This window comes from Haematobia irritans, chromosome 5 (genome assembly GCF_050003625.1).
Source record: "Haematobia irritans isolate KBUSLIRL chromosome 5, ASM5000362v1, whole genome shotgun sequence".
NCBI lineage: Eukaryota > Metazoa > Arthropoda > Insecta > Diptera > Muscidae > Haematobia > Haematobia irritans.
This window is the reverse complement of record NC_134401.1, coordinates 142,400,666-142,425,711: the sequence shown is the minus strand read 5'-3', so window position 1 is coordinate 142,425,711 and position 25,046 is coordinate 142,400,666. Positions and strand designations below refer to the sequence as shown.

At 31.5% G+C, this 25,046-nt stretch overlaps 4 protein-coding genes across 4 annotated transcripts; 2 read left to right on the top strand and 2 right to left on the bottom strand.

Annotated features, from left to right (window-relative positions):
- Positions 1-447: 447 nt before the first annotated feature.
- Positions 448-1,258, bottom strand: ODA-Dnal1 (Outer dynein arm dynein axonemal light chain 1). Its single transcript, XM_075312584.1, has 3 exons — positions 1,043-1,258; positions 822-933; positions 448-750 (listed from the first exon to the last, which is right to left on the bottom strand). Exons 1-3 carry the CDS (start codon positions 1,192-1,194, stop codon positions 448-450), a joined length of 567 nt encoding a protein of 188 aa, XP_075168699.1. The 5' UTR covers positions 1,195-1,258.
- Positions 1,259-8,567: 7,309 nt separating this feature from the next.
- On the top strand, positions 8,568-9,636 carry LOC142240088 (odorant receptor 85b-like). The gene is made up of 2 exons (XM_075311805.1): positions 8,568-9,358; positions 9,417-9,636. The coding sequence occupies exons 1-2, from the start codon at positions 8,568-8,570 to the stop codon at positions 9,634-9,636; spliced, it is 1,011 nt and encodes a 336-aa protein (XP_075167920.1).
- A 3,449-nt stretch (positions 9,637-13,085) lies between these two features.
- Positions 13,086-18,948, top strand: LOC142237566 (odorant receptor 85b-like). The gene is made up of 4 exons (XM_075308929.1): positions 13,086-13,885; positions 13,959-14,160; positions 18,522-18,677; positions 18,743-18,948. The coding sequence occupies exons 1-4, from the start codon at positions 13,119-13,121 to the stop codon at positions 18,788-18,790; spliced, it is 1,173 nt and encodes a 390-aa protein (XP_075165044.1). The 5' UTR covers positions 13,086-13,118; the 3' UTR covers positions 18,791-18,948.
- Non1 (nucleolar GTP-binding protein 1) lies at positions 18,849-21,428 on the bottom strand. Its single transcript, XM_075308928.1, has 4 exons — positions 21,266-21,428; positions 20,839-21,113; positions 20,448-20,778; positions 18,849-20,385 (listed from the first exon to the last, which is right to left on the bottom strand). Exons 1-4 carry the CDS (start codon positions 21,311-21,313, stop codon positions 19,081-19,083), a joined length of 1,959 nt encoding a protein of 652 aa, XP_075165043.1. The 5' UTR covers positions 21,314-21,428; the 3' UTR covers positions 18,849-19,080.
- Between the last annotated feature and the right edge of the window lie 3,618 nt (positions 21,429-25,046).

The window sequence follows — 25,046 nt, the reverse complement described above, 5'->3', positions numbered from 1 at the left end:
GGTTTCCGAGAGATATTATGTTTGACCCAGCATTACAACGTCGAATTCTGTCATTGAAACGCCTTGAGTTTCTGAAGTCGAGTCCAGCGACCTGCCCCATAAATACTGTTCATTCGCTTTATACGAGCTTAATAAACGTAACATATCCACAGCTCATCACTGCTCTCGCCCTGATTCCCCCACTTATATAACATATCAGCCGATTATTAAATTTGGCCCGACCTTGCTTACTGTTGTGTTTACTTGTGAATTGTTAGGGTAAAACAGCATATTGAATTATATACACTTTTTTTATTGAAATTATTGGTCACATTTCAATATTGCTAATATCCATACTAGATTTATGTAAATTTATAAAATATTCATTATTAATTTATGCATAACTCTTTCATTTAAAAGTAAATAACAAAAAACAAATTAATAAAATCAATTATTTTTATTTATAATTTACAATGTTGGTTCTTCATTCAATACCACAGGTTCTCCATCCAATTTCTTTATAGTGGGTAAACGTTTTATACACTCTGCCCTCCACGTGGGTTCATCCATACCCTCAGATATGGGATTACCAACAACAACTAAATCTTCCAATGCTTCCAATTCTTGCAGGCGATTAAATTCAGACCAATCTTTAATGAGATTATTGCTGATATACAAAACTTTAAGATTTTTCAATGGTGATAAACCCTTTAATTTCTCAATGAGATTATAACTAAGCCAAAGTTCTTCAAGTGTTTCAGCAACAGCTTCCTGTAGAAAGGTGCACGGTTATTCGAATTTAATCTTGAATGAAATATTCATTGGGAAAATTTTAGACTTACCAAACCTGATATTTGTTTAATATAATTTCTAGACAATGATAGGACTCTTAAATTTTTCATACCATTTAAACCGAAAATTTTTTCAATCATATTTGTGGAAAGGCTTAAACGTCTGTAAAGGAGAATACAATTACTGTACAACTGGACCTAGGTTTAAATGTTGTCCATTAAAAAAAAAAAAATAGATTTTAATATCCAGTATTAAATAGGTATTTCCTTACTCGCAATTGACTAAACTTCCCAAGGTATTGTCCATTTTCTCTATTGGAGGCCATTGAAATTGTAACTCCACTACAGTTGCTTGAGTTGCATTTTGTTGTTCACGTTCTTCCCATCGCTTGATTGCTTCTTTAATAGTAGTGGCTTTGGACATTATGCACAGAAAAAAGAAAAACACTAAATTATTATATTTACAGGAGAACGATTACTTATTGACTAAAGTTTACAAATAAAATTTTTATTGCAAGAAATGTTGCCTAGTTACTCTGTGTTTGTTATTGCTCCAGCATATGCAATGTTCAAAAAGTTAAGTTTCCATGAAGGTCCACCATTTGTTTAGAAGTTGTTATAGAAACCTACCCTGGATGTTAACCAACAAAGAGCAATAGGCTTCAATATTTATCAAGTGGGATGATTAAAAAGATTATGAAATTATTTTGTATTATTTTTTTTTACACTAAATGTAAATTAGTTTGTGCAGAAAAATATACCAGTCTTATAAATGTTGGCCTTTGCCAACATCTATTTCCATAATTGGATTCAGATGTTAAGTGTAATTATAATGTTTCTTTTGAGGTAGAAAAAATGGCTTCATTTGGATATTTAAGATTTAGGTGACAGTCTACAAAGTATTTTGTCTACATACAAAGAAAATTTCATTAAATGCATTTTTACATTCCCATAACGAATTTTTTGTGCTCTCCACCATAGGATGGGGGTATATCAACTTTGTCATTCCATTTGTTACACATCGAATTTTGATCTAAGACCCCATAAAGTATATATATTCCGGGTCGTGTTGAATTCTAACTTGGTGCAATGGTTAGCATACACAGGGTCATGGGTTCGACTCCTGCTTCGACCGAACACCAAAAAGTTTTTCAGCGGTGGATTATCCCACCTCAGTAACGCTGGTGACATTTCTGAGGGTTTCAAAGCTTCTCTAAGTGGTTTCACTGCAATGTGGAACGCCGTTCGGACTCCGCTATAAAAGGGAGGTCCCTTGTCATTGAGCTTAACATAGAATCTAAGAATATTTTCTTGTGTACAAATGGCACATGTTCGAACTAAAAGAAACAATGATTGTGGTAAACAGGATCCGTTGTGAAACTTCTTTTGAACTTTTTATACCCTGCGCCACACTGTGGAACAGGGTATTATAAGTTAGTGCATATGTTTGCAACACCCAGAAGGATACGAGATAGACATATGGTGTCTTTGGCAAAAATGCTCAGGGTGGGCTCCTGAGTAGATATAGCCATGTCCGTCTGTCCGTGAACACATTTTTGTAATCCAAGTCTTGGTCGCAGTTTTAGTCCAATCGACTTTGGCACAAGTATGTGTTTTGGCTCAGAATAGAACCCTATTGATTTTGGAAGAAATCGGTTCAGATTTAGATATAGCTCCCATATATATCTTTCGCCCGATATGGACTTATATGGCCCCAGAAGCCAGAGTTTTACTCCAATTTGCTTAAAATTTTGTACAAGAAGAACAATTAGTACTATAGTCAAGTGTGCCAAATTTTATTGAAATTGGTTCAGATTTAGATATAGCTCCCATATATATCTTTCGCCCGATATGGACTAATACGGTCCCAGAAGCCAGAGTTTTACCCCAATTTGGTTGAAATTTTGCACAGGGAGTAGAATTAGCATTGAAGCTATGCGTGTCAAATTTGGTTGAAATCGGTTCAGATTTAGATATAGCTCCCATATATAGCTTTCGCCCGATTTACACTAATATGACAACAGAGGCCAATTTCTTGCTCCGATTTAGTTGAAATTTTGCACAGGGAGTAGAATTAGCATTGGTGCTATGCGTGCCAAATTTAGTTGAAATCGGTTCAGATTTAGATATAGCTCCCATATATATGTTTTTCTGATTTCGGCAAAAATGGTCAAAATACCAACATTTTCCTTGTAAAATCGCCACTGCTTAGTCGAAAAGTTGTAAAAATGACTCTAATTTTCCTAAACTTCTATCACATATATATCGAGCGATAAATCATAAATAAACTTTTGCGAAGTTTCCTTAAAATTGCTTCAGATTTTAATGTTTCCCATATTTTTTACAAACATTGAGTTCCACCCTAGTGCATTAGCCGACTTAAATTTTGAGTCTATAGATTTTGTAGAAGTCTATCAAATTCTGTCCAGATCGAGTTATATTTAAATGTATGTATTTGGGACAAACCTTTATATATAGCCCCCAACACATTTGACGGATGTGATATGGTATCGAAAATTTAGATCTACAAAGTGGTGCAGGGTATAATATAGTCGGCCCCGCCCGACTTTAGACTTTCCTTACTTGTTTGAGTTGATTTTGAATCCACCAGTCCAAAGAAATACAATTTCCCTAGGTACCTTACAATATGTGAAGTTTTATATTTCCCATTGGACAAATTACCCTGAAAGAAGAATTTGTTTTCTGAAGAACGAAATCTTAGATAGCATTTTTTTGACATTAAAAAATTTTATTTTTTATTAGTGACAATTGTTACATAGATAATCATAAATTTGGGATTCTTTGTTCTCAACAAAAAAAATTATAACAAAGGGGAATTTCCTTTTGTCTAAAATTTCGTTCACACTAAAAGAAAAACATACCGGTTTCCAAAGATTTTATCTTTACTCTAATGATTTTGGTATTGATTCCGAGCCAAAGAAGTCGAAAATTGAAGTAGGGATTCATTTATTCTCTTATATTCAATTCTCTTATAACTTTGGCTTTTGCGAAGTTGATTTCAGAAACCACACTTTTATTTATTAGTTTTTTTTTTTCAGTTGTTTTCTTCATGTGCTGCCAAAGTCATTTAAAAACGTGTTAACGAAAACTTCAATTTCCACATTCAGGCTCGACTTCAAGTAGAAATTATGATATATTTCAAGTAACAATCGTCTTTAAAATAAAATGTTGAAAAATATCTAATATTTTTCGAACGCTTTTTTTGCTTTGTTGTCAAGAAAAACATCATCATACACACTGAAAAAAAAGAATACTCGGTTCCAAAGATTTTGTCTTTACTTTAAAAAATTTGGTATTGCTTCCGAGCCAAAGAAGCGGAGAATACAAGTAAGGATACTTTTAAGACACAATTCTCTTTTAAATTTAGGTTTTGTGTACTTGCTTCTAGGAAGCAAATTTTAATTTTTCGCTTTCTCAGCTTTTTTTCTTCATATGCTATCAAAGACCTTTAAAAACGAGTTAACGGCAACTTTATTTTCCAAATTAAGACTCGACTTCCAGTAGAAATTATGCTATGTTTAAAATAAAAAACTTCTTTAAAATAAAGTTTTGAAAAACATGTTCTATATTTGAACGATTTTTTGCTTTGTAGTCAAGATGCAAAAAGACAACAAATTTAAAGACAATTTCATTAAATTTAAAGAATTTTTCTGAATTATTAAAGTCAAGTTGACCTTAGCCTATAAATTTTTTCTTTCATGTTAAGATACCCATTTTTAAGTCAAATCACTTAATTATAAGGACAATACGACTTCATTGAAAAGTTTATCGACTTTTGGACAAGGAAAATAACTTTATTTTAGAGAAATGCGTCTTATATGCTAAGCAAAATTTGTATTCGTATTTTAAAGACATGAAATCTTTGACCTCACGACAATATTTTTTCAGTGCACTGAAAGTCGATAAACTTTTCAATAAAGTCGTATTGTCTTTATAATTAAGTGATTTAACTTAAAACTGGATATCATAGCATGAAAGAAATTTTTTTGGGGTATGGTCGACTTGACTTCAATAATTAAAAGAAAGAAAAATTCTTTAAAATTATTGAAATTGTCGTTTTGCATCTTGACTACAAAGCAAAAAATCGTCCAAAAATAGGACATGTTTTTCAACACTTTATTTTAAAGACGTTTTTTACTTTACATAGCATAATTTCTACTGGAAGTCGAGTCTGAATTTGGAAAATAAAGTTGTTGTTAACACGTTTATGAACGTATGAAGTTATACCTCTTTGATGCAAAATGTAATATAACGGGAATAGCCCAAAGCAACTTTCCGTGAAGTTTATATTCTTTAATGTCGATTAATTAAGAAAAGTAGTCGTGAAAAATGGCTATGTTAGCGTCTAAACTCGAACTTAATACCCACCTTAATGATTTTAATACGATTTTAATGAAAAGTTTTTCAAATTTTGGACTCGGCCTAGCGGCATATCAGAGAAATGCGTCTTCTATGCAAAGCAAAAACGTATTCATATTTTAAGGACATGAAATCTTTGGCCTCACGACAATATTTTTTTCTCAGTGCTGGAGTAAAATATTCTTTCTTTGGTGTAATTTCTCTTGTAATATTAGTCTAGAATATGTTAACATTCTACCTTAATAGTTCATAATGATTGTGAACTTTTTGCGGTTTATGGCCACTTAGATAATTTTACAAAATATTTATCATGACCTCCAATTCCTACAATGAAAACAACAGCGATTTTAAATGAAATAAATTGTTTTTATTAACAAAACAATAAATAATTTAAATACTTAGAAATGTTTATCCAGTCACCCTACACGCAAAAAAATAAATTTCCTTACACAAATTTCTTCATAACGAATTTTATTTTTAGAATCTTTTGTACTAAACATGTAATCCTTTTACATTTTGGAGAATAGAAGATGAAATTAGTGTAAAATAATATTTTTCTATTTTTTATACCCTCCACCATAGTATGGGGGTATATTAACTTTGCCATTCAGTTTGTAACACATCGAAATATTGCTCTAAGACCCCATAAAGTATATCTATTCGGGGCCGTGGTGAAATTCTGAGTCGATCTGAGCATGTCCGTCCGTCCATCCGTGTGTTGAAATCACGCTGACTTCCGAACGAAACAAGCTATCGACTTGAAACTTGGCACAAGTAGTTGTTATTGATGTAGGTCGGATGGTATTGCAAATGGGCCATATCGGTCCACTTTTACGTGTGGCCCCCATATAAACGGACCCCCAAATTTGGCTTGAGGAGCCCCTTAGAGAAGCAAATTTCATCCGATCCGGTTGAAATTTGGTACGTGGTGTTAGTATACGGCCTCTAAGATTCACGCTAAAATTGGTCCATATAGGTCCATAATTATATATAGCCCCATATAAACCGACCCCAGATTTGGCTTGCGGGGCCTCTAATAGAATCAAATTTCATCCGATGCAGCTTAACTTTGGTACATGGTGTTAGTATATGGTCTCTATGGTCTGTTTAGTGAAAAAAGAGCGAACAAGAAAATTTTTAAATTTTTTTTCGAATTCAGCAGCTCAAAATACATAAAAAAGTTGATTTTCATCGAGTGTACATGAAAAAAAAATTTTTTGTAAACTAGTGTAATCAATAATATGCCAAAAGATAAAATATTTCAATAAATAATTCATCCAAGAAGAGATTGGAAATCACCGTTAGATGTTAATATAAAATAACGACTTTTATTTGCATATTCGCAGACCTTGATCGCCCGTTTTAGATCAGATCTCAGAATAACCAAAATAAAAATAATGAGGTCATCTATCTATATCTATCTATATCTATATATATATATATATAAAATTCAATTTATGTTTGTTTATTTGTTTGTTTGTTTGTATGTTCCGAGTTGGCTCCGAAACGGCTGAACCGATTTACTTGAAACTTTCAGAGATCGTAGGGGGCGTTCATGTGGTGAAAATAGGGTACCTCATTTTTTGACACCTTGGCGCGGAGAGGGACCTCCCCTTCGTCGGACTTTTTGAAAATTGGACCAAAGTTGGCCGATTTGCTTGAAATTTTCATTGAAGATTGGGGTTGGCATCTAGACAAAGATTCGCTACTTTTTATTTCGATATTTAGGACGGAGGGGGGCCTCCCCTTTTTTCGACTTTTTTTTAAGTACAGTGAAAAAACTAAAATTCTCTAAATTATCTGAGATTTACAGAGAACATGTGGTGAGGTTATGGAATTAATATGGGGTACCCGATGATTTCATATGTGGATGGGGAGGGGGACCTCCCCCTTGCCCTACTTTTTGAAACTTGGAACAAAATTATGCGATTTGCTTGAAATTTTCATTGAATGTTGGGGTTGGCACCTAGACAAAAATCCGCTACATTAGGCATAGGGCATAGGGAGACATCCGCTTCTCTTAAGTACATACAGAGAAACAATTAAATTTTTACCGAGTTACTTGAAATTTACAGAGGACTGGGGAGAGGTTACGATATTAATAGTTGATACCTGATTTTGTGATATTTGGACGGAAGAGAGGCCGCCCTTTTAGGCTTATAATTTGCTTGACATTTTCTGGGACGTTTACAAAAGATACGCTACATCACTTTTCGATATTTCGTCGGGGAGGAGGTCCTCCTCTAAAACTGCAAAAAAAACAACAATTCTTAAGTTTTCTTGAAATTTACATATGCAGTGGGGGAAGGTTATGAACGAAGAGGCAACCTTCCTTGCCCCACACTTGAAGGAAAGTTTCAAAAAATTTCAGGGAAGGTTAGGGGTGCTATTCACTACGATGTTTGTCGATATTGTATCTGGGAAAGTGACGTCCCTTTAAAACAATAGAGCAAAATTTAAACATCGCCGATCTACTTGAAATTTACAGGGAACGTGGGAGGAGGTGATTAAATTTATACATGATTTTTAAATTAGTATATGATTTTTCGATATCTGGTTGGGGAAGGGGAAAATTTAAATAAACTTTGTCGATTTACTTCGATAGAATTTATAGGGACCATTGAATAGTTGCGAAATTAATAAAGGGTACGTGATAGTCCGATATCAGGTCGGAGTGGAGCGAAGGTGGGGGGAGGGTTCCCTTTTGTCCGTTTTTTTTTTTTTCTTAAATTGAAAGTAGAGGGTTGTCCGTAAATGGGAACTCGGTACATAATTTTATGATTTTTGCACAGGCTTCTGCCAGACTTATTTTTAGTAAAGAACTTAAATTTACATGAAATTGGCAGCCAACGTGGAGGGTGCATCATTTTCCAACATTTTAGCAAATGTTAATGTGGTAAAATTTTTTACTATTTTTGCTTTTTCCGATTTATTGGATGGGAAACAGTAATTCTTTGTATGTTATTATAATATAGTGCTTAATTTTCAGATATATTGAGGAGAAGGATACCTTTCCTTGACAAACCACACTTAAAATTCACAAGAAATATAGAAGAAGGTACACCCTCTCCAGCCGTATTTGTACCTATAAACGAAAAATCAAGTAGTCCGATTTGTTTAAAAGAATTCAAATTTTTCGAATTTGTTTTCAGCACAAATATTCCTCCATGCCGGGTTACGCTAGTAGAAAATAAATTTAAGCTAAATTATATTAAATTTTAATGAATTATAACTGAATTGAAATTCGATTTATAGGATTTAACCTTGTTAACCCTAATATTGTCTTAACTAAAGTAAAAGTTAAAACCACAATTTATTTATTTAGATATTGTTTTATTTATTCAACAAACCGCAAATATAATTTGTCATGCAAAAAACTGCTCACAAACAAATTTCGGGGTATTTTCTTATGCCAATATGATTTTTGTGTTAGCCATGGCAAATACCAATGCGTTCTTAGAACGGTCAACGCAGTTTGAAAATTATATAAATATTCCGAAATTTATCTACAAATTTCTGGGTGTCGATTTAACAATGAAGCCTGAAAATTTCTCCAAATATTTACAAATCGCTGTGGTATCAAATCTAATATTCGTGGTAACTCTACAAATAATCTACAATTGCACAGCAACAGATCCCGATGGTGATGAAGAGCTAACAGCCAATATCATATTCGCCAATTATAATATTGTGGGATTTGGAAAATTATTAGCCATATATTATCATCGCTTGATAATGGTCGAAACTCTATATAGCCTGAGAGATATATATCCCCTTAAGAATTTTTTAAATGAATATTGCCTGAAGGGGCATTATAAATTCTATTCATGTTTAGAATTTTTCATTTGGTTATTCTATCGCTGCATAGGACCTACTTTTGTATTTCTTCCACTAATGCATTCATTAATAAATTTTGCTGTGGAACGTAAATTTTCCTATCTGGTACCCATATCAATGTGGGGTATACCAGTGGGTCCCGATAATTCATGGATTGTGTACATCTTGTCTTATATCACTGGTGGTTGGTGTTGTTTTTGTGCGGGATTATCTATAACAGCTTGTGATCTATTACTGTATGGTCTGATCACTCAACTTAATGTGCATTTTGATATAATATCGCAAAAAATATTACAGCTAGAACCCTTCAATGAGCAAACAACCTTGAAGGAAATGAATGAAATCACTGATTATCATCGAAAAGTTATGGGGTATGTTTTCGATGAAAATATTGTATTTTTGGATTGAATTTTGTTTGTTTTATTTCAGTTTAGCCAAGAACATCAATACCATATTTGGTCCTTCAATTATTTTCTCAGTAATGTCCTCTTCATTCACTTTATGCTTGGTCACCTATCAAATGTTGGATGATGTTCCCATATCCACTGTTTTGAAGTCATTAGTCTTGCTTATGTATGAAAGTAAACAGGTTGTCATTACCTGTTACATGGCTCAGAAAGTTATGGAACATGTATTTATCAAAGAATAAGAAATGGAACAATTAAAAAAATTTAAAATATAATTTTCAAATTTGGGATTGATATTTATACCCTTCACCACTACTGTGGTACAGGGTATAATAAGTTTGTGCATTTGTATGTAACGCGAAGAAGGAGTAATTATAGACCAACCTTTTAGAATTAAGGAAAGTCTAAAGTCGGGCGGGGCCGACTATATTATACCCTGAACCACTTTGAAGATCTAAATTTTCGATACCACATCACATCCGTCAAATGTGTTGGGTGCTATATACAAAGGTTTGCTCCAAATACATACATTTAAATATCACTCGATTTGGACAGAATTTGATAGACTTTTACAAAATCTATAGACTCAAAATTTAAGTTGGCTAATGCACTAGGGTGGAACACAATTTTAGTAAAAAATATGGGAAACATTTAAATCTGAAGCAATTTTAAGGAAACTTCGCAAAAGTTTATTTATGATTCATCGCTCGATATATATGTATTAGAAGTTTAGGAAAATTAGAGTCATTTTTACAACTTTTCGACTAAGCAGTGGCGATTTAACAAGGAAAATTTGGTATTTTGACCATTTTTGTCGAAATCAGAAAAACATATATATGGGAGCTATATCTAAATCTGAACCGATTTCAATCAAATTTTAGCACACATGACTATATTACTAATTGTACTCCTAGTGCAAAATTTCAACCACATTGGGCCAAAACTCTGGCTTCTGGGACCATATAAGTCCATATCGGCGAAAAATATATATGGAAGCTATATCTACATCTGAACCGATTTCAATCAAATTTGACACACATGACTATACTACCAATTTTACTCCTTGTGCAAAATTTCAAGTTAATAGGGATAAAACTCTGACTTCTGGGTCAATATAAGTGCATATCGGGCGAAAGATATATATGGGAGCTATATCTAAATCTGAACCGATTTCTTCCAAAATCAATAGGGATCTATTCTGTCCCAAATTAGGAACATGTGCCAAATTTGAAGGCGATTTGGACTTAAATTGCGACCTAGACTTTGATCACAAAAATGTGTTCACAGACAGACGGACGGACGAACGGACAGACGGACATGGTTATATCGACTCAGGGACCCACCCTGAGCATTTTTGCCAAAGACACCATGTGTCTATCTCGTCTTCCTTCTGGGTGTTACAAACATATGCACTAACTTATAATACCCTGTTCCACAGTGTGGCGCTAGGTATAAAAATTGTATTATTATTATAATTGGAACAGGGTATTATAAGTTAAGCCAGAAAGAGACGAGATAGACACAGGGTGTCTTTGGCAATATTGCTCAGGATCGGTCCCTGAGTCGATATACACATGTCCGTCTGTCTGTGAACACATTTTTCTAATCAAAGTTCAGGTCGCAGTTTCAGTCCAATCGACTTCAAATTTAGCACAAATTTCTGTTTTGGGTCAGAATAGAATCCTATTGATTTTGAGAAATCGGTTCAGTTTTTAGATATAAGCTCCCATATATATCTTTCGCCCGATATTCACTTGTATGGCCCCACAAGCCAGAGTTTTAACCTGATTTGCTTGAAATTTTGTACAATGAGTACAATTAATAGTATTGTCAAGTGTGCTAAATTTGATTAAAATCTGTTCAGATTCTGACCGATTTTCCTATACTTATAGGACATATCTATCGACTGATAAATCATAAATACATTTATGCGAAGTTGTCTAAAAAGTGCTTCAGATTTAAATGTTTCCCATATATATATATATATATATATATATATATATATATATATATATATATATATATATATATATATATATATATATATATATATATATATATATATATATATATATATATATATATATATATATATATATATATATATATATATATATATATATATATATATATTTATATATATATATATATATATATATATATATATATATATATATATATATATATATATATATATATATATATATATATATATATATATATATATATATATATATATATATATATATATATATATATATATATATATATATATATATATATATATGTATCTAAAATATGGATCTACACAGTGGTGCCGTGTATAATACCATATAGTCGGCCCCGGCCCGACTTTAGACTTTCTTGTTTGTTTTTATACCCTCCACCATGGGATGGGGGTATATTAACTTTGTCATTCCGTTTGTAACACATCGAAATATTGCTCTAAGACCCCATAAAGTATATATATTCTGGGTAGTGGTGAAATTCTGAGTCGATCTGAGTATGTCCGTCCGTCCGTCTGTTGAATTACGCTAACTTCCGAACGAAAGAAGCTATCGACTTAAAACTTGGCACAAGTAGTTGTTATTGACGTAGGTCGGATGGTATTGCAAATGGGCCATATCGGTCCACTTTTACGTATAGCCCCCATATAAACGGACCCCCAAATTTGCCTTGCGGAGCCTCTAAGAGAAGCAAATTTCATCCGATCCGGCTGAAATTTGGTACATGATGTTAGTATATGGTCTCTAACAACCATGCAAAAATTGTTCCACATCGGTCCATAATTATATAGAGCCCCCATATAAACCGATCCCCAAATTTGGCTTACGGGTCCTCTAAGAGAAGCAAATTTCATCCGATCCGTCTGAAATTTGGTACATGGTGTTAGTATATGGTCTCTAATAACCATGCAAAAATTGGTTCACATCGGTCCATAATTATATATAGCCCCCATATAAACCGATCCCCAGATTTGGCTTGCGGAGCCTCTAAGAGAAGCAAATTTTATCCGATGCACCGTGGTGCAATGGTTAGCATGACCACCTTGCATACACAAGGTCGTGGGTTCGATTCCTGCTTCGACCGAACACCAAAAAGTTTTTCAGCGTTGGATTATACCACCTCAGTAATGCTGGTGACATTTCTGAGGGTTTCAAAGCTTCTCTAAGTGGTTTCACTGCAATGTGGAACGCCGTTCGGACTCGGCTATAAAATGGAGGTCCCTTGTCTTTGAGCTTAACATGGAATCGGGGCAGCACTCAGTGATAAGAGAGAAGTTCACCAAAGTGGAATCACAATGGACTGAATAGTCTAAGTGAGCCTGATATATCGGGCTGCCACCAAACCTAACCTAATAGATTGTCCAATAAACAGAACTAATGGTATAAAAATCCGATGCAATTGCTTACTCGACATTTTCATCCAATGGTAGAGGGTCTTAATTTTTTCAACTGTGAAAATATTGTTAATATTTTTTCTATGTGCAATGATACTTATAGAAATATGAATGTGGAATATTACATCTATGGCTAAGAGCTAGTGTATGATCCCTACATATATTAATAGGTGGTGATAGGCCATTATCTAAATCTAAGAACATTGCCGTTTAAATCATTCATCCAACCACATACAATTACTTCGTTCTCACACTCCAAGTATTCCATGGTGCAGCCAACACAAAAAGATTTCAGATTTTCTCAGTTTCTCACCTACGTTAGACATGGCCAATACCACTACTTTACTACAACGGTCAAATCGCTTTGAGACCTATATGAAAATTGCCAGAGCCATTTATAAATTTCTGGGAGTCGATTTGACCATGGAGCCACATAGATTCTACAAATATTTGCAAGTGATTTTGACATTGAATTTCATCTTTGTGGTGCTTCTACAGAATATGTACAATGCCACGGCCAATGATGTTGCTGAAGTTCTCTTACCGAATATCATCTTTGCCAATTATAATTTTGTTAGCTTTGGCAAACTTATGGCCATGTATTATCATCGTTTGACCATGACTAGAAATCTGGAAGAACTAAAGGACTTATATCCAGAAAGAAAAATCGAGGAAAAATACCAACTGGAACGTCATCATCGAATGTTTTCACGTTTGCAATTTTTTATCTGGAATTTTTATCGGATGATTGCACCGCCTTTTCTATTTCTACCGCTGATTCAGTCAACTGTAAATCTATGGATTAATGGTGAATTTTCCTATTTGGTGCCCATATCAATGTGGGCTATTTCGACTAATCCCAATATGGGATGGAAGACATATCTGTTCTGTTATTTTTCTGGCGGTTGGGTGTGCATTTGTTCCGGAATGTCTATAGTGGCTTGTGATCTTTTACTATATGGCCTAATATCACAATTATGCCTTCACTTTGATTTAATATCTCAACTAATTCTAGAGATTGCACCCGACGATGAAAGAGAAGGCTTGGCAAAATTAAGTGAAATTGTTAAATATCATCGAAAGGTTATGGAGTACGTCTGGCCGTCACTTTGTAAGGGAATTACAGAGCTAAACTGGAATTTTCGTTTTGTCTTTCAATTTCAGATTAGCCCGTAAAATCAATAGCATATTTGGGCCTTCGATTATATTTTCGGTAATGTCCTCGTCATTTATTTTGTGTTTGGTCACCTATCAAATGTTGGATGATGTTCCAATGTCCACGATTTTTAAATCTTTTACTTTGCTGATATACGAAAGTAAGCAAGTTGTAATTACCTGCTATTTGGGTCAAAAAGTTATGGAACATGTAAGTTTGATTTTTTCTTTTAATTCTGGGCCCAAATCTAAGAATTAAGAATGTACAACACTCTAAAAATTTGCAAGTAGTCAAAGCAGAGAAAAGCATTTCCCAAATTCTCCCTTCCTGAAAAATCGCATTTTCTTATAAGTCTTCACAAAAAAAAAATATGATTCAATCACGAAATTTAGTGATCCAATTAATTTGGTAATTGAAATGGCTTCAATCACGAAAATGATAGTATCAATCATAGTTTTAATTGGGCATGCATAAAATATTTGATTAAAAATTAATTGATTTGTTGTGAAAATTTCAATTATTTTAGAAATTTAATTGATGTTGATTGCAAAAGTTAATAAATTTTGTTTTTTTTTATTTCTATAGAAAATTTTGTCAATATTTTATTTCTATAAAAATTTTATCAACATTTTATTTCTATAGAAAATTTTGTCAAAATTTATTTCTATGGGAAATTTTGTCAAAATTTTATTTCAATGGGAAATTTTGTCAAAATTTTATTTCAATGGGAAATTTTGTCAAAATTTTATTTCTATAGAAAATTTTGTCAAAATTTTATTTCTATAGAAAATTTTGTCAAAATTTTATTTCTATAGAAAATTTTGTCAAAATTTATATCTATAGAAACAATTATCAACATTTTATCTCTATGGGAAATTTTGTCAAAATTTTATTTCAGTGGGTAATTTTGTTAACAACTATTTCTCTAGAGAATTTTGTCAATATTTTATTTCAATAGAAAATTTTGTCAATATTTTATTTCTATAGAAGATTTTATTTCAATAGAAAATTTTTTCAACATTTCTATGGGAAATTTTGTTAACATTTTATTTATTTCTATAGAAAATTTTGTCAATGTTTTATTTCTATAGAAAATTTTGTCAAAATTTTATTTCTATAGAAAATGTTGTCAATATTTTATTTATATAGAAAATTTTATAAAAGTTTTCTTTGTATAGAAAATTTTATCAAAATTTTATTTCTATAGAAAATTTTGTCAAAATTTTATTTCTATAGAATATTTTGTCAAAATTTTATTGCTATAGAAAATTTTGTCAAAATTTTATTTCTATACAAAATGTTGTCAATATTTTATTTATATAGAAAATTTTATTAAAATTTTCTTTCTATAGAAAATTTTATCAAAATTTTATTTCTATAGAAAATTTTGTCAAAATTTTATTTCTATGGAATATTTTGTCAAAATTTTATTGCTATAGAAAATTTAGTCAAAATTTTATTTCTATACAAAATGTTGTCAATATTTTATTTCTATAGAAAATTTTGTCAAAATTTTATTTCTATAGAAAATTTTCTCAAAATTTTATTTCTATAGAAAATTGTCACGAATTTATTTCTATAGAAAATTTTGTCAAAATTTTATTTCTATAGAAAATTTTGTCAAAATTTTATTTCTATAGAAAATTTTGTCAAAATTTTATTTCTATAGAAAATTTTGTCAATATTTTATTCCTATAGAAAATTTTGTCAACATTTTATTTCTATAGAAAATTTTGTCAAAATTTTATTTCTATAGAAAATTTTGTCAAAATTTCATTTCTATAGAAAATTTTATTTCTATAGAAAATTTTGTCAAATTTAGATAGAAAATATAGAAAATTTTATCAACATTTTATTTCTATAGAAAATTTTGTCAAAATTTATTTCTATGGGAAATTTTGTCAAAATTTTATTTCAATGGGAAATTTTGTCAAAATTTTATTTCAATGGGAAATTTTGTCAAAATTTTATTTCAATGGGAAATTTTGTCAAAATTTTATTTCTATAGAAAATTTTGTCAAAATTTTATTTCTATAGAAAATTTTGTCAAAATTTATATCTATAGAAACAATTATCAACATTTTATTTCTATGGGAAATTTTGTCAAAATTTTATTTCAGTGGGTAATTTTGTTAACAACTATTTCTCTAGAGAATTTTGTCAATATTTTATTTCAATAGAAAATTTTGTCAATGTTTTATTTCTATAGAAGATTTTATTTCATTAGAAAATTTTTTCAACATTTCTATGGGAAATTTTGTTAACATTTTATTTATTTCTATAGAAAATTTTGTCAATGTTTTATTTCTATAGAAAATTTTGTCAAAATTTTATTTCTATAGAAAATGTTGTCAATATTTTATTTATATAGAAAATTTTATTAAAGTTTTCTTTGTATAGAAAATTTTATCAAAATTTTATTTCTATAGAAAATTTTGTCAAAATTTTATTTCTATAGAATATTTTGTCAAAATTTTATTGCTATAGAAAATTTTGTCAAAATTTTATTTCTATACAAAATGTTGTCAATATTTTATTTATATAGAAAATTTTATTAAAATTTTCTTTCTATAGAAAATTTTATCAAAATTTTATTTCTATAGAAAATTTTGTCAAAATTTTATTTCTATGGAATATTTTGTCAAAATTTTATTGCTATAGAAAATTTAGTCAAAATTTTATTTCTATACAAAATGTTGTCAATATTTTATTTCTATAGAAAATTTTGTCAAAATTTTATTTCTATAGAAAATTTTCCCAAATTTTATTTCTATAGAAAATTGTCAAGAATTTATTTCTATAGAAAATTTTGTCAAAATTTTATTTCTATAGAAAATTTTGTCAAAATTTTATTTCTATAGAAAATTTTGTCAAAATTTTATTTCTATAGAAAATTTTGTCAATATTTTATTCCTATAGAAAATTTTGTCAAAATTTTATTTCTATAGAAAATTTTGTCAATATTTTATTCCTATAGAAAATTTTGTCAACATTTTATTTCTATAGAAAATTTTATCAAAATTTTATTTCTATAGAAAATTTTGTCAAAATTTTATTTCTATGGAATATTTTGTCAAAATTTTATTGCTATAGAAAATTTAGTCAAAATTTTATTTCTATACAAAATGTTGTCAATATTTTATTTCTATAGAAAATTTTGTCAAAATTTCATTTCTATAGAAAATTTTATTTCTATAGAAAATTTTGTCAAAATTTTATTTCTATAGAAAATTTTATCAACATTTTATTTCTATAGAAAATTTTGTCAAAATTTATTTCTATGGGAAATTTTGTCAAAATTTTATTTCAATGGGAAATTTTGTCAAAATTTTATTTCAATGGGAAATTTTGTCAAAATTTTATTTCTATAGAAAATTTTGTCAAAATTTTATTTCTATAGAAAATTTTGTCAAAATTTATATCTATAGAAAAAATTATCAACATTTTATTTCTATGGGAAATTTTGTCAAAATTTTATTTCAGTGGGTAATTTTGTTAACAACTATTTCTCTAGAGAATTTTGTCAATATTGTATTTCAATAGAAAATTTTGTCAATGTTTTATTTCTATAGAAGATTTTATTTCAATAGAAATTTTTTCAACATTTCTATGGCAAATTTTGTTAACATTTTATTTATTTCTATAGAAAATTTTGTCAATGTTTTATTTCTATGGAAAATTTTGTCAATGTTTTATTTCTATAGAAAATTTTGTCAAAATTTTATTTCTATAGAAAATGTTGTCAATATTTTATTTATATAGAAAATTTTATTAAAATTTTATTTCTATAGAAAATTTTGTCAAAATTTTATTTCTATAGAATATTTTGTCAAAATTTTATTGCTATAGAAAATTTTGTCAAAATTTTATTTCTATACAAAATGTTGTCAATATTTTATTTATATAGAAAATTTTATTAAAATTTTCTTTCTATAGAAAATTTTATCAAAATTTTATTTCTATAGAAAATTTGTCAAAATTTTATTTCTATGGAATATTTTGTCAAAATTTTATTGCTATAGAAAATTTAGTCAAAATTTTATTTCTATACAAAATGTTGTCAATATTTTATTTCTATAGAAAATTTTGTCAAAATTTTATTTCTATAGAAAATTTTCTCAAAATTTTATTTCTATAGAAAATTGTCAAGAATTTATTTCTATAGAACATTTTGTCAAAATTTTATTTCTATAGAAAAATTTGTCAAAATTTTATTTCTATAGAAAATTTTGTCAACATTTTATTTCTATAGAAAATTTTGTCAACATTTTATTTCTGTAGAAAATTTTGTCAACATTTTATTTCTATAGAAAATTTTGTCAAAATTTTATTTCTATAGAAAATTTTGTCAATATTTTATTCCTATAGAAAATTTTGTCAACATTTTATTTCTATAGAAAATTTTGTCAATATTTTATTTCTATAGAATATTTTGTCAATATTTTATTTCTATAGAAAATTTTATCAAAATTTTATTTGTATAGAAAATTTTGTCAAAATTTTATTTCTATAGAAAATTTTGCCAACATTTTATTTCTATAGAAACGAAATCGCCTGTAATTTCATTCCAGAGTTCTTTGGTCAACGAATCACTTTACTCACACAAATGGTACGAAGGATCTGTGAAATATCGCCGTCAAATAGCCTTTATGCTTATGTGCACCTCTCAACCATTTATACTTCAAGTTGGAGGGATAGCAGATATAACCTTATTGACGCTTAAAGTGGTACGTAAATTTTGCCAAAAATGTAATAATAAATCTATTCATAATTGCGGCTCTTACGCTTTCAGGTTTACGGCAATGCTTATCGTTTGTTCACCGTATTCAAAACTACTTAATTTCCCCAAAATAAATATGGGCTAATGGCTTCTTTCACCACTTTATAAAAAACATCAATTTGTAAATCACATTTCTATGTTACATAAATATGTAAAATTTCGTGTATTTTTGTAATTAAATACATTATCATTTCATATTACAAGTAGAGTTTGTAAAATTCTAAAAATAAAGCTGATCTAAATAAATGTCGTAGAATTCCCAAATCGTTTGGCGTTCTTTTAAACAGTTGACCCCCCAGGAAAGTATATTCAAATAAAATGAAGTATTAACTAAAACGGAAACATGAAACTTATCGTCTATCGGCAGTACCACTACCCCGTTTACCGGAATACAAATGTTTGGGCATTTTTGTACCAATAAAACGATCAGCTTCACCTTTAAGACCCAAACGTGTAACCTTCTTGGCAATATCTTTCTTGGCCATAATTTGAGCTTTCTTTTTCATGGCTACATTCTTAATGCCCATAGTGTCACGAGCTGGTTTACGTTTCAATGGCTGGCCGGTCTTCTTAACAATTGCGGAAGATTCTTTGTCGAGTAGAGGTTTCTTCAGGGTCTTCTTGGATCCCACGGCAATTTGACCACGTCTTAGATCCATTACTGCCTTTGTGAAATTGGCATTTTCAGTACCAGACATATCCACACCAAGATTCTCCATGGTCTCCACCAATTTATTGACAGAACGGTCACGCACCTTGGGCTGTTTGTGACGTGGTATGATTGGTTTATTTTTGCGTGGTTGCAGACGTTTCTCGTCGCGTAAAAGGAAACGTTTGGTTCTGATTTTCTTGGCCATTTCACGAATTTCTTTAAGGGTCTCATCCATAGACATATCGGGAATATCGTAGACACCACCCTCTTCCCGAATGCCTTCGGCTCTCTCCAATTCTTCCAACTTATCAAAGATATCAGGATCGATATAGTCTGCAATATTATGACCTTCCCAGAATTCAGGAATGACATCGTAACGTTCCTCTTCGGCAATTTCGGTGTAATTCTTTTGCAGATCCAGAGTGTAGTCATCACCCATTTCTTCTTCGATTTCTTTTTCCAATTTACGTTTACGTTCTGCCTTGGCGGCATTCTTCTCCAATTTGGCCAAAGCTTGTTCTGGTATGCAAGGAGCTCGCACTTTATCATCACGTGGAGCTGGCATTGCCACATGCAAACGATTGAGAATATTGTCAACCTTCTTAGTACGCATTTTCTGATCTACTCTGTAGGAAAGCAAGCGTTCACAAGCCTCCATTTTAACTTCCATAACACCAGCTTCACTGACTGTGGATAGGAACAAAACAGGTACGTTGGTATCTTCTTGAAGCTTTTCTATGACTTGTCTCTTTTCTGGATGTAGATCTTCCATGCCAAGGATATCGATTTTGTTGATGGCCAATAAAAGAGGTTTGTTTGTAAACAAGGGTTTGATACTTTCGAAAAGCTTAACTTGCTCCTCCAAAGAGTGACCACATTGTTCTGAAATATCCATGAAATAAAGAACGGCAGCTCGCAAATGTGCCAATGCTGTAATGGCTTGCATTTCAATGACATTACGTTCTTCCAAGGGATGATCTAAAATACCAGGGGTATCAATAACCTGTAAACAAGAAAATGTTACACATTTTTGGAAGAAAACAACAAATATAAATTGAGACTCACCTGCCACCTTAAATATTTGTAATCTGTGTGGCCCACATATAAAGACTTTGTGGTGAAAGCATATGGCTGAACCTCCACATCGGCACGAGTGATTTTATTGATGAATGAAGATTTGCCAACATTGGGGAAACCACAAATGATAATCGTACGCGAATAGGGATCAATGGTGGGTAAACGTGATAAATGCTGGCGTACTTGCTCCAAATATGTCAAATTAGAAGCTTGCCTCTTCATTATAGTAGCCATGCGACCTAAGGCAGCCTTTTTCAATTGCTTGCAACGATACAAGGAATCACCATATTTCAAAAGACGAACATAATCTTTACCAACACTAAAAAAATGGAAACCATTAATAGAAGTAAAAACCCCATATCCATATCCCTCTTCTTACTTATCAATTAAATGTCTGGCTGTATTCAATTGACCCAAAGCCAATTTGTAATGGTCTTTGTCATAAAGAACATTCATTAGATCAGCATAGAAAGGATGTACATCGTCTAGCTTAGGAAAATCTTGGATAATCTGCGATAAACGATCATGGAAATTCTGTTGGGTGAATTTCACTTTGCGAGTGTAGAACGCACGAATACGGGATATTTTATAGCCTTTATGCACAACTGTAGGAGTTTTACGTTGTGTTTTCGACAACATAATGTCGATAAAGTCCTGTAAAGATCATCGAAATATTTCATCATTATTTGTAAACATCACAAAGTTGTTAACAAAAACGCAATAGAACTTCCTCACGAAGCAAGGTTAGGTCTTTGATATCATTGATCATATATGTATGCTTTATTTCATATTTTTTCCGAACTTACCTTTGCTGGCGGAACCACCATAATTTTCTTAAAATTATACAAACTCATTTTGATATATTTTCTTTGGATTACGCGTGTAATTCGAAAGAAATTGAAAAAATTATTAAACGGGTTCAAATGCCACAACAACCACGAGGCACGCAAAACCCAAAAGGAACGTAGTTGCCACACAACGTTAACGACAATGACAACAATGAACATATGGTAATAATAACTTTGATGATGTTGCCACCTTACTAGCGCGTACCATCTCTAAATTATGCGCTTTACAGGCTATCAGTTATTCCGGACGTCAGTGCTCGTGTCGAACATATCCCATATATTGTGCACATTAGAAGCTAAGTCCGAAGGCATAATCGATGCTGCTGCATGTGCATGGGTTCGATAACACTTTTACCGATTATTTAGTCATGTAAAGAATCTTAAGCGGACCTTAGACGGTCGGATAAACACTCCGACAGAAGTTCGTCTATTTGTTGTGTATTCGTTCAAGTTTTGCCCTTAAGGCCGGTACTATGTTCATTCTTGCGAAAATTTTTTATAGAAACCATTATTTCGCACATAGAAAGCGGTGTTTATTTAGGTAACTTGGAGCGCTATTTTACAGGGAGCAATATTGAATTAAGTTGGTGGTTGCTGTTTGTTATTACAAAATTAACATCCCTGCCAACATTTTTTGAATTTGGGGGCGCTTTTGAGAATCCCCACTACGTCGAAAACAGTCGTATACGATATCCAAAACTCCTCGGAAAAGCGCCGTCACTATTGAGAAGTTGTACCACGCCAAGTTACTACAAAAAAGTATCGCATGAGTGCAATTATTAGGTGCCCTTCTGGATACATTTAAAAAGACGCCAATAAGAGCCCCTTCAAACAATCAGAGAAAGTGCATTTTAAGATAGTTCTAAAAGAATCATTGTGGTCAAGTAAAACACGATTGTTTAGATGATTATTAATTTTATTAAACATTTATAAATTCTCATAAATATAACATTTATAGGACTATCACATCACATTTAACATATTTTTATGCATTAATAAAATCATTAATTGAGTTTCAAGTTGCAAGTTACATGTTGTACATGTTACAGCCAGTGCATTTATTCCCAATGGAGGCAGCCTGCCTGGAAAAATATTTGAAAAACCATCACTTTATTCCATTTGGAAAGTCAAAAATTGTTCACCAATATACCTTTGACAATTTTAAGCGAAATAACTATGTTTTCAGCACTTCATTATCGTTTTTATTTAAATAAATTATAAGAAGCTAGTTGTGCTTGGTGTTTCACAAAATATAAAATGGCTCTTGTAACAATATTGATGGCAAAATACTTTCTTGCGAATAGTGATGGCAAAATACTATCACAGTTGGCGATTGTTGCAGTGTCACATACGAGTCTGTGGTAGCGATGAGGATGAAATGGAACTTTGAAATGCTGGCAGGGATTTTATTTTCCTTGGGCAATTGATCTGCTGCTCCTTTGATCCTTTGTATAGTTTCGGAACAAAAATATAATCCGTGTTTGTGTTATAAACCCACACAAATAGTTTTAATAAATAAATTATTTCTTAATTCACATTGCAAATGGCGCCATGCTATAAACGTCAGTTTTTCAACTCGAAAAAAACAAAGTACCACAAATGGAAAAATTTCGCTAGTTTTTCGCATTTTTTAATTTTGTATGGAGTTTCAACGCGAAAACCGAACAGAGTACCGGCCTTTACACTGCACGAACAAATGTGATAACAACATGAAAAAATAAGAAGAAGCATAAACAAACAATGAAGTTGTATGAAGATTTATGGGTGAAACCATTTTGTACTGAAAAAATGGTAGAAAATAATAAAAAAAATCCTGGTATATGTGTCAAAACAATGATTCCTGAAGTAACCCACATTTAATATATTACAAATTACATAATGAATTTCAAAATACTTGTCGCCTGGTTTTCCATTGATTGGATTTGTACCACCCAACCAGAAAAAATCAAAGTTGTTTTGATTTTATGCCAACACGTCCCCGCGACAACCGAACACGACCTTATACTATCGGATTTGTCGCCGCAACGTGTTGTGTCGCAGGGTTTATCCAACCGTATAAGGTGCCCTTTACAGTGTGTCGGATCGATACGACTTGTCGGGGATGACTAAATAATCGGTAAATGTGTTATCGATCCCATAAACATGAAGCAGTATCGATTATGCCTTCGGACTTATAAGGTGCACAATATATGGGATATAATCGCCAACTGTGATGGGGAAGCGTATGAAAAAGTATGAGTTACATGTTGCAGCGTCTATCAGCCTGTGTTTTTATTCTCGATGGAGGCAACGTGTCTGTAAAGTATCTGAAACACAATCACTTTGTTCTATTTGGAAAGTCAAAAATTGTTCACCAATATACCTTTTACAATTTTAAGCGAAATAACTATATTTTCATCACTTTTATTATTATTATCAATTTTATTTAAATAAATTATATGAAGCTAGTTGCGCTTGGTGTTTCACAAAATATAAAAAGCTCTTGTAACAATAGTGATGGCAAAATACTTTCATGCACATTTCATACTTTTTCATAGCTTCCCCCATCACAGTTGGCGGTTGTTGCAGTGTCACTTACGAGTCTGTGGTAGCGATGAGGATGTAAATGGAACTTTATGCTGGCAGGGAATACAATGTTTTCTGAATCCTGCAAGTATTTCAAAGTTCCATTTCATCCTCATCGCTACCACAGACTCGTAATGCGTTTTACAGACTATCAGTTATTCCGGACGGAATGTCGGTGTTTGTAAGGAATCTTGCAGTGTGTCGAATCGATATGACTTGTCGGCGATGACTAAATAATCGGTAAATGTGTTATCGATCCCATAAACATGCAGCAGTATCGATTATGCCTTCGAACTTAACTTATAGTGTGCACAATAATGGGATATGTTCGACACGAGCACTGTCGCCTGGAATAACTGATAGTCTGTAAAGCGCATTATAAGCACTTCAAAACGAGTCATTTTCGCCATACTAAAAAACAAGTTCAAAACATAAGTTTTCCTCCAAAACACGTCAATTTTAGAATGTGAACCCACCTAATTTGGAATATGCCCCGAATAACATACCCTATTCAAAATATATGTCAAAATATTAAAATAAGTTTCATAGAAAAAAAGGAATAAACAATGGCTTTTAAGAACATGGACATGTGAAAATAACATAAAGTTTTTTCCCTTTGCGCTCGCGGTAATTATTTGGACATACGTTGCATAAATGTGAATTTCGAGTAAATGTGAATTTCTAGTTTCCATGGTAAAGGCCGGTACTCTGTTCGGTTTTCTCGTTGAAACTCCATACAAAATTAAAAAAATGCGAAAAACTAGCGAAAATTTTCCATTTGTGGTACTTTGTTTTTTCGAGTTGAAAAACTGACGTTTATAGCATGGCGCCATTTGCAATGTGAATTAAGAAATAATTTATTTATTAAAACTATTTGTGTGGGTTTATAACACAAACACGGATTATATTTTTGTTCCGAAACTATACAAAGGATCAAAGGAGTAGCAGATCAATTGCCCAAGGAAAATAAAATGTTTATTTTGTAATAACAAGCAGCAACCACCAACTTAATTCAATATCGCTCCCTATAAAATAGCGCTCCAAGTTACCTAAATAAACACCGCTTTCTATGTGCGAAATAATGGTTTTTATAAAAGTTTTTCGCAAGAATGAACATAGTACCGGCCTTAACTGTCAAACTAAAACATCTCAACCCGGTGTGAACGGTGAAATG

Bases quoted from the DNA above. Each gene is read 5' to 3' on its own strand.
- ODA-Dnal1 (XM_075312584.1), bottom strand. From the start codon at position 1,194: ATGTCCAAAGCCACTACTATTAAAGAAGCAATCAAGCGATGGGAAGAA. The intron at 934-1,042 runs GTAAGGAAATAC...TCTCCTTTACAG, and splicing joins GGAAGTTTAGTCAATTGCGA to ACGTTTAAGCCTTTCCACAA. The intron at 751-821 runs GTAAGTCTAAAA...ACCTTTCTACAG, and splicing joins TTAAACAAATATCAGGTTTG to GAAGCTGTTGCTGAAACACT.
- LOC142240088 (XM_075311805.1), top strand. From the start codon at position 8,568: ATGATTTTTGTGTTAGCCATGGCAAATACCAATGCGTTCTTAGAACGG. The intron at 9,359-9,416 runs GTATGTTTTCGA...GTTTTATTTCAG, and splicing joins TATCATCGAAAAGTTATGGG to TTTAGCCAAGAACATCAATA.
- LOC142237566 (XM_075308929.1), top strand. From the start codon at position 13,119: ATGGCCAATACCACTACTTTACTACAACGGTCAAATCGCTTTGAGACC. The intron at 13,886-13,958 runs GTACGTCTGGCC...TTTCAATTTCAG, and splicing joins TATCATCGAAAGGTTATGGA to ATTAGCCCGTAAAATCAATA. The intron at 18,678-18,742 runs GTACGTAAATTT...TTACGCTTTCAG, and splicing joins CCTTATTGACGCTTAAAGTG to GTTTACGGCAATGCTTATCG.
- Non1 (XM_075308928.1), bottom strand. From the start codon at position 21,313: ATGAGTTTGTATAATTTTAAGAAAATTATGGTGGTTCCGCCAGCAAAG. The intron at 21,114-21,265 runs GTAAGTTCGGAA...TGATCTTTACAG, and splicing joins TGGTGGTTCCGCCAGCAAAG to GACTTTATCGACATTATGTT. The intron at 20,386-20,447 runs GTGAGTCTCAAT...TCTTGTTTACAG, and splicing joins ACAAATATTTAAGGTGGCAG to GTTATTGATACCCCTGGTAT.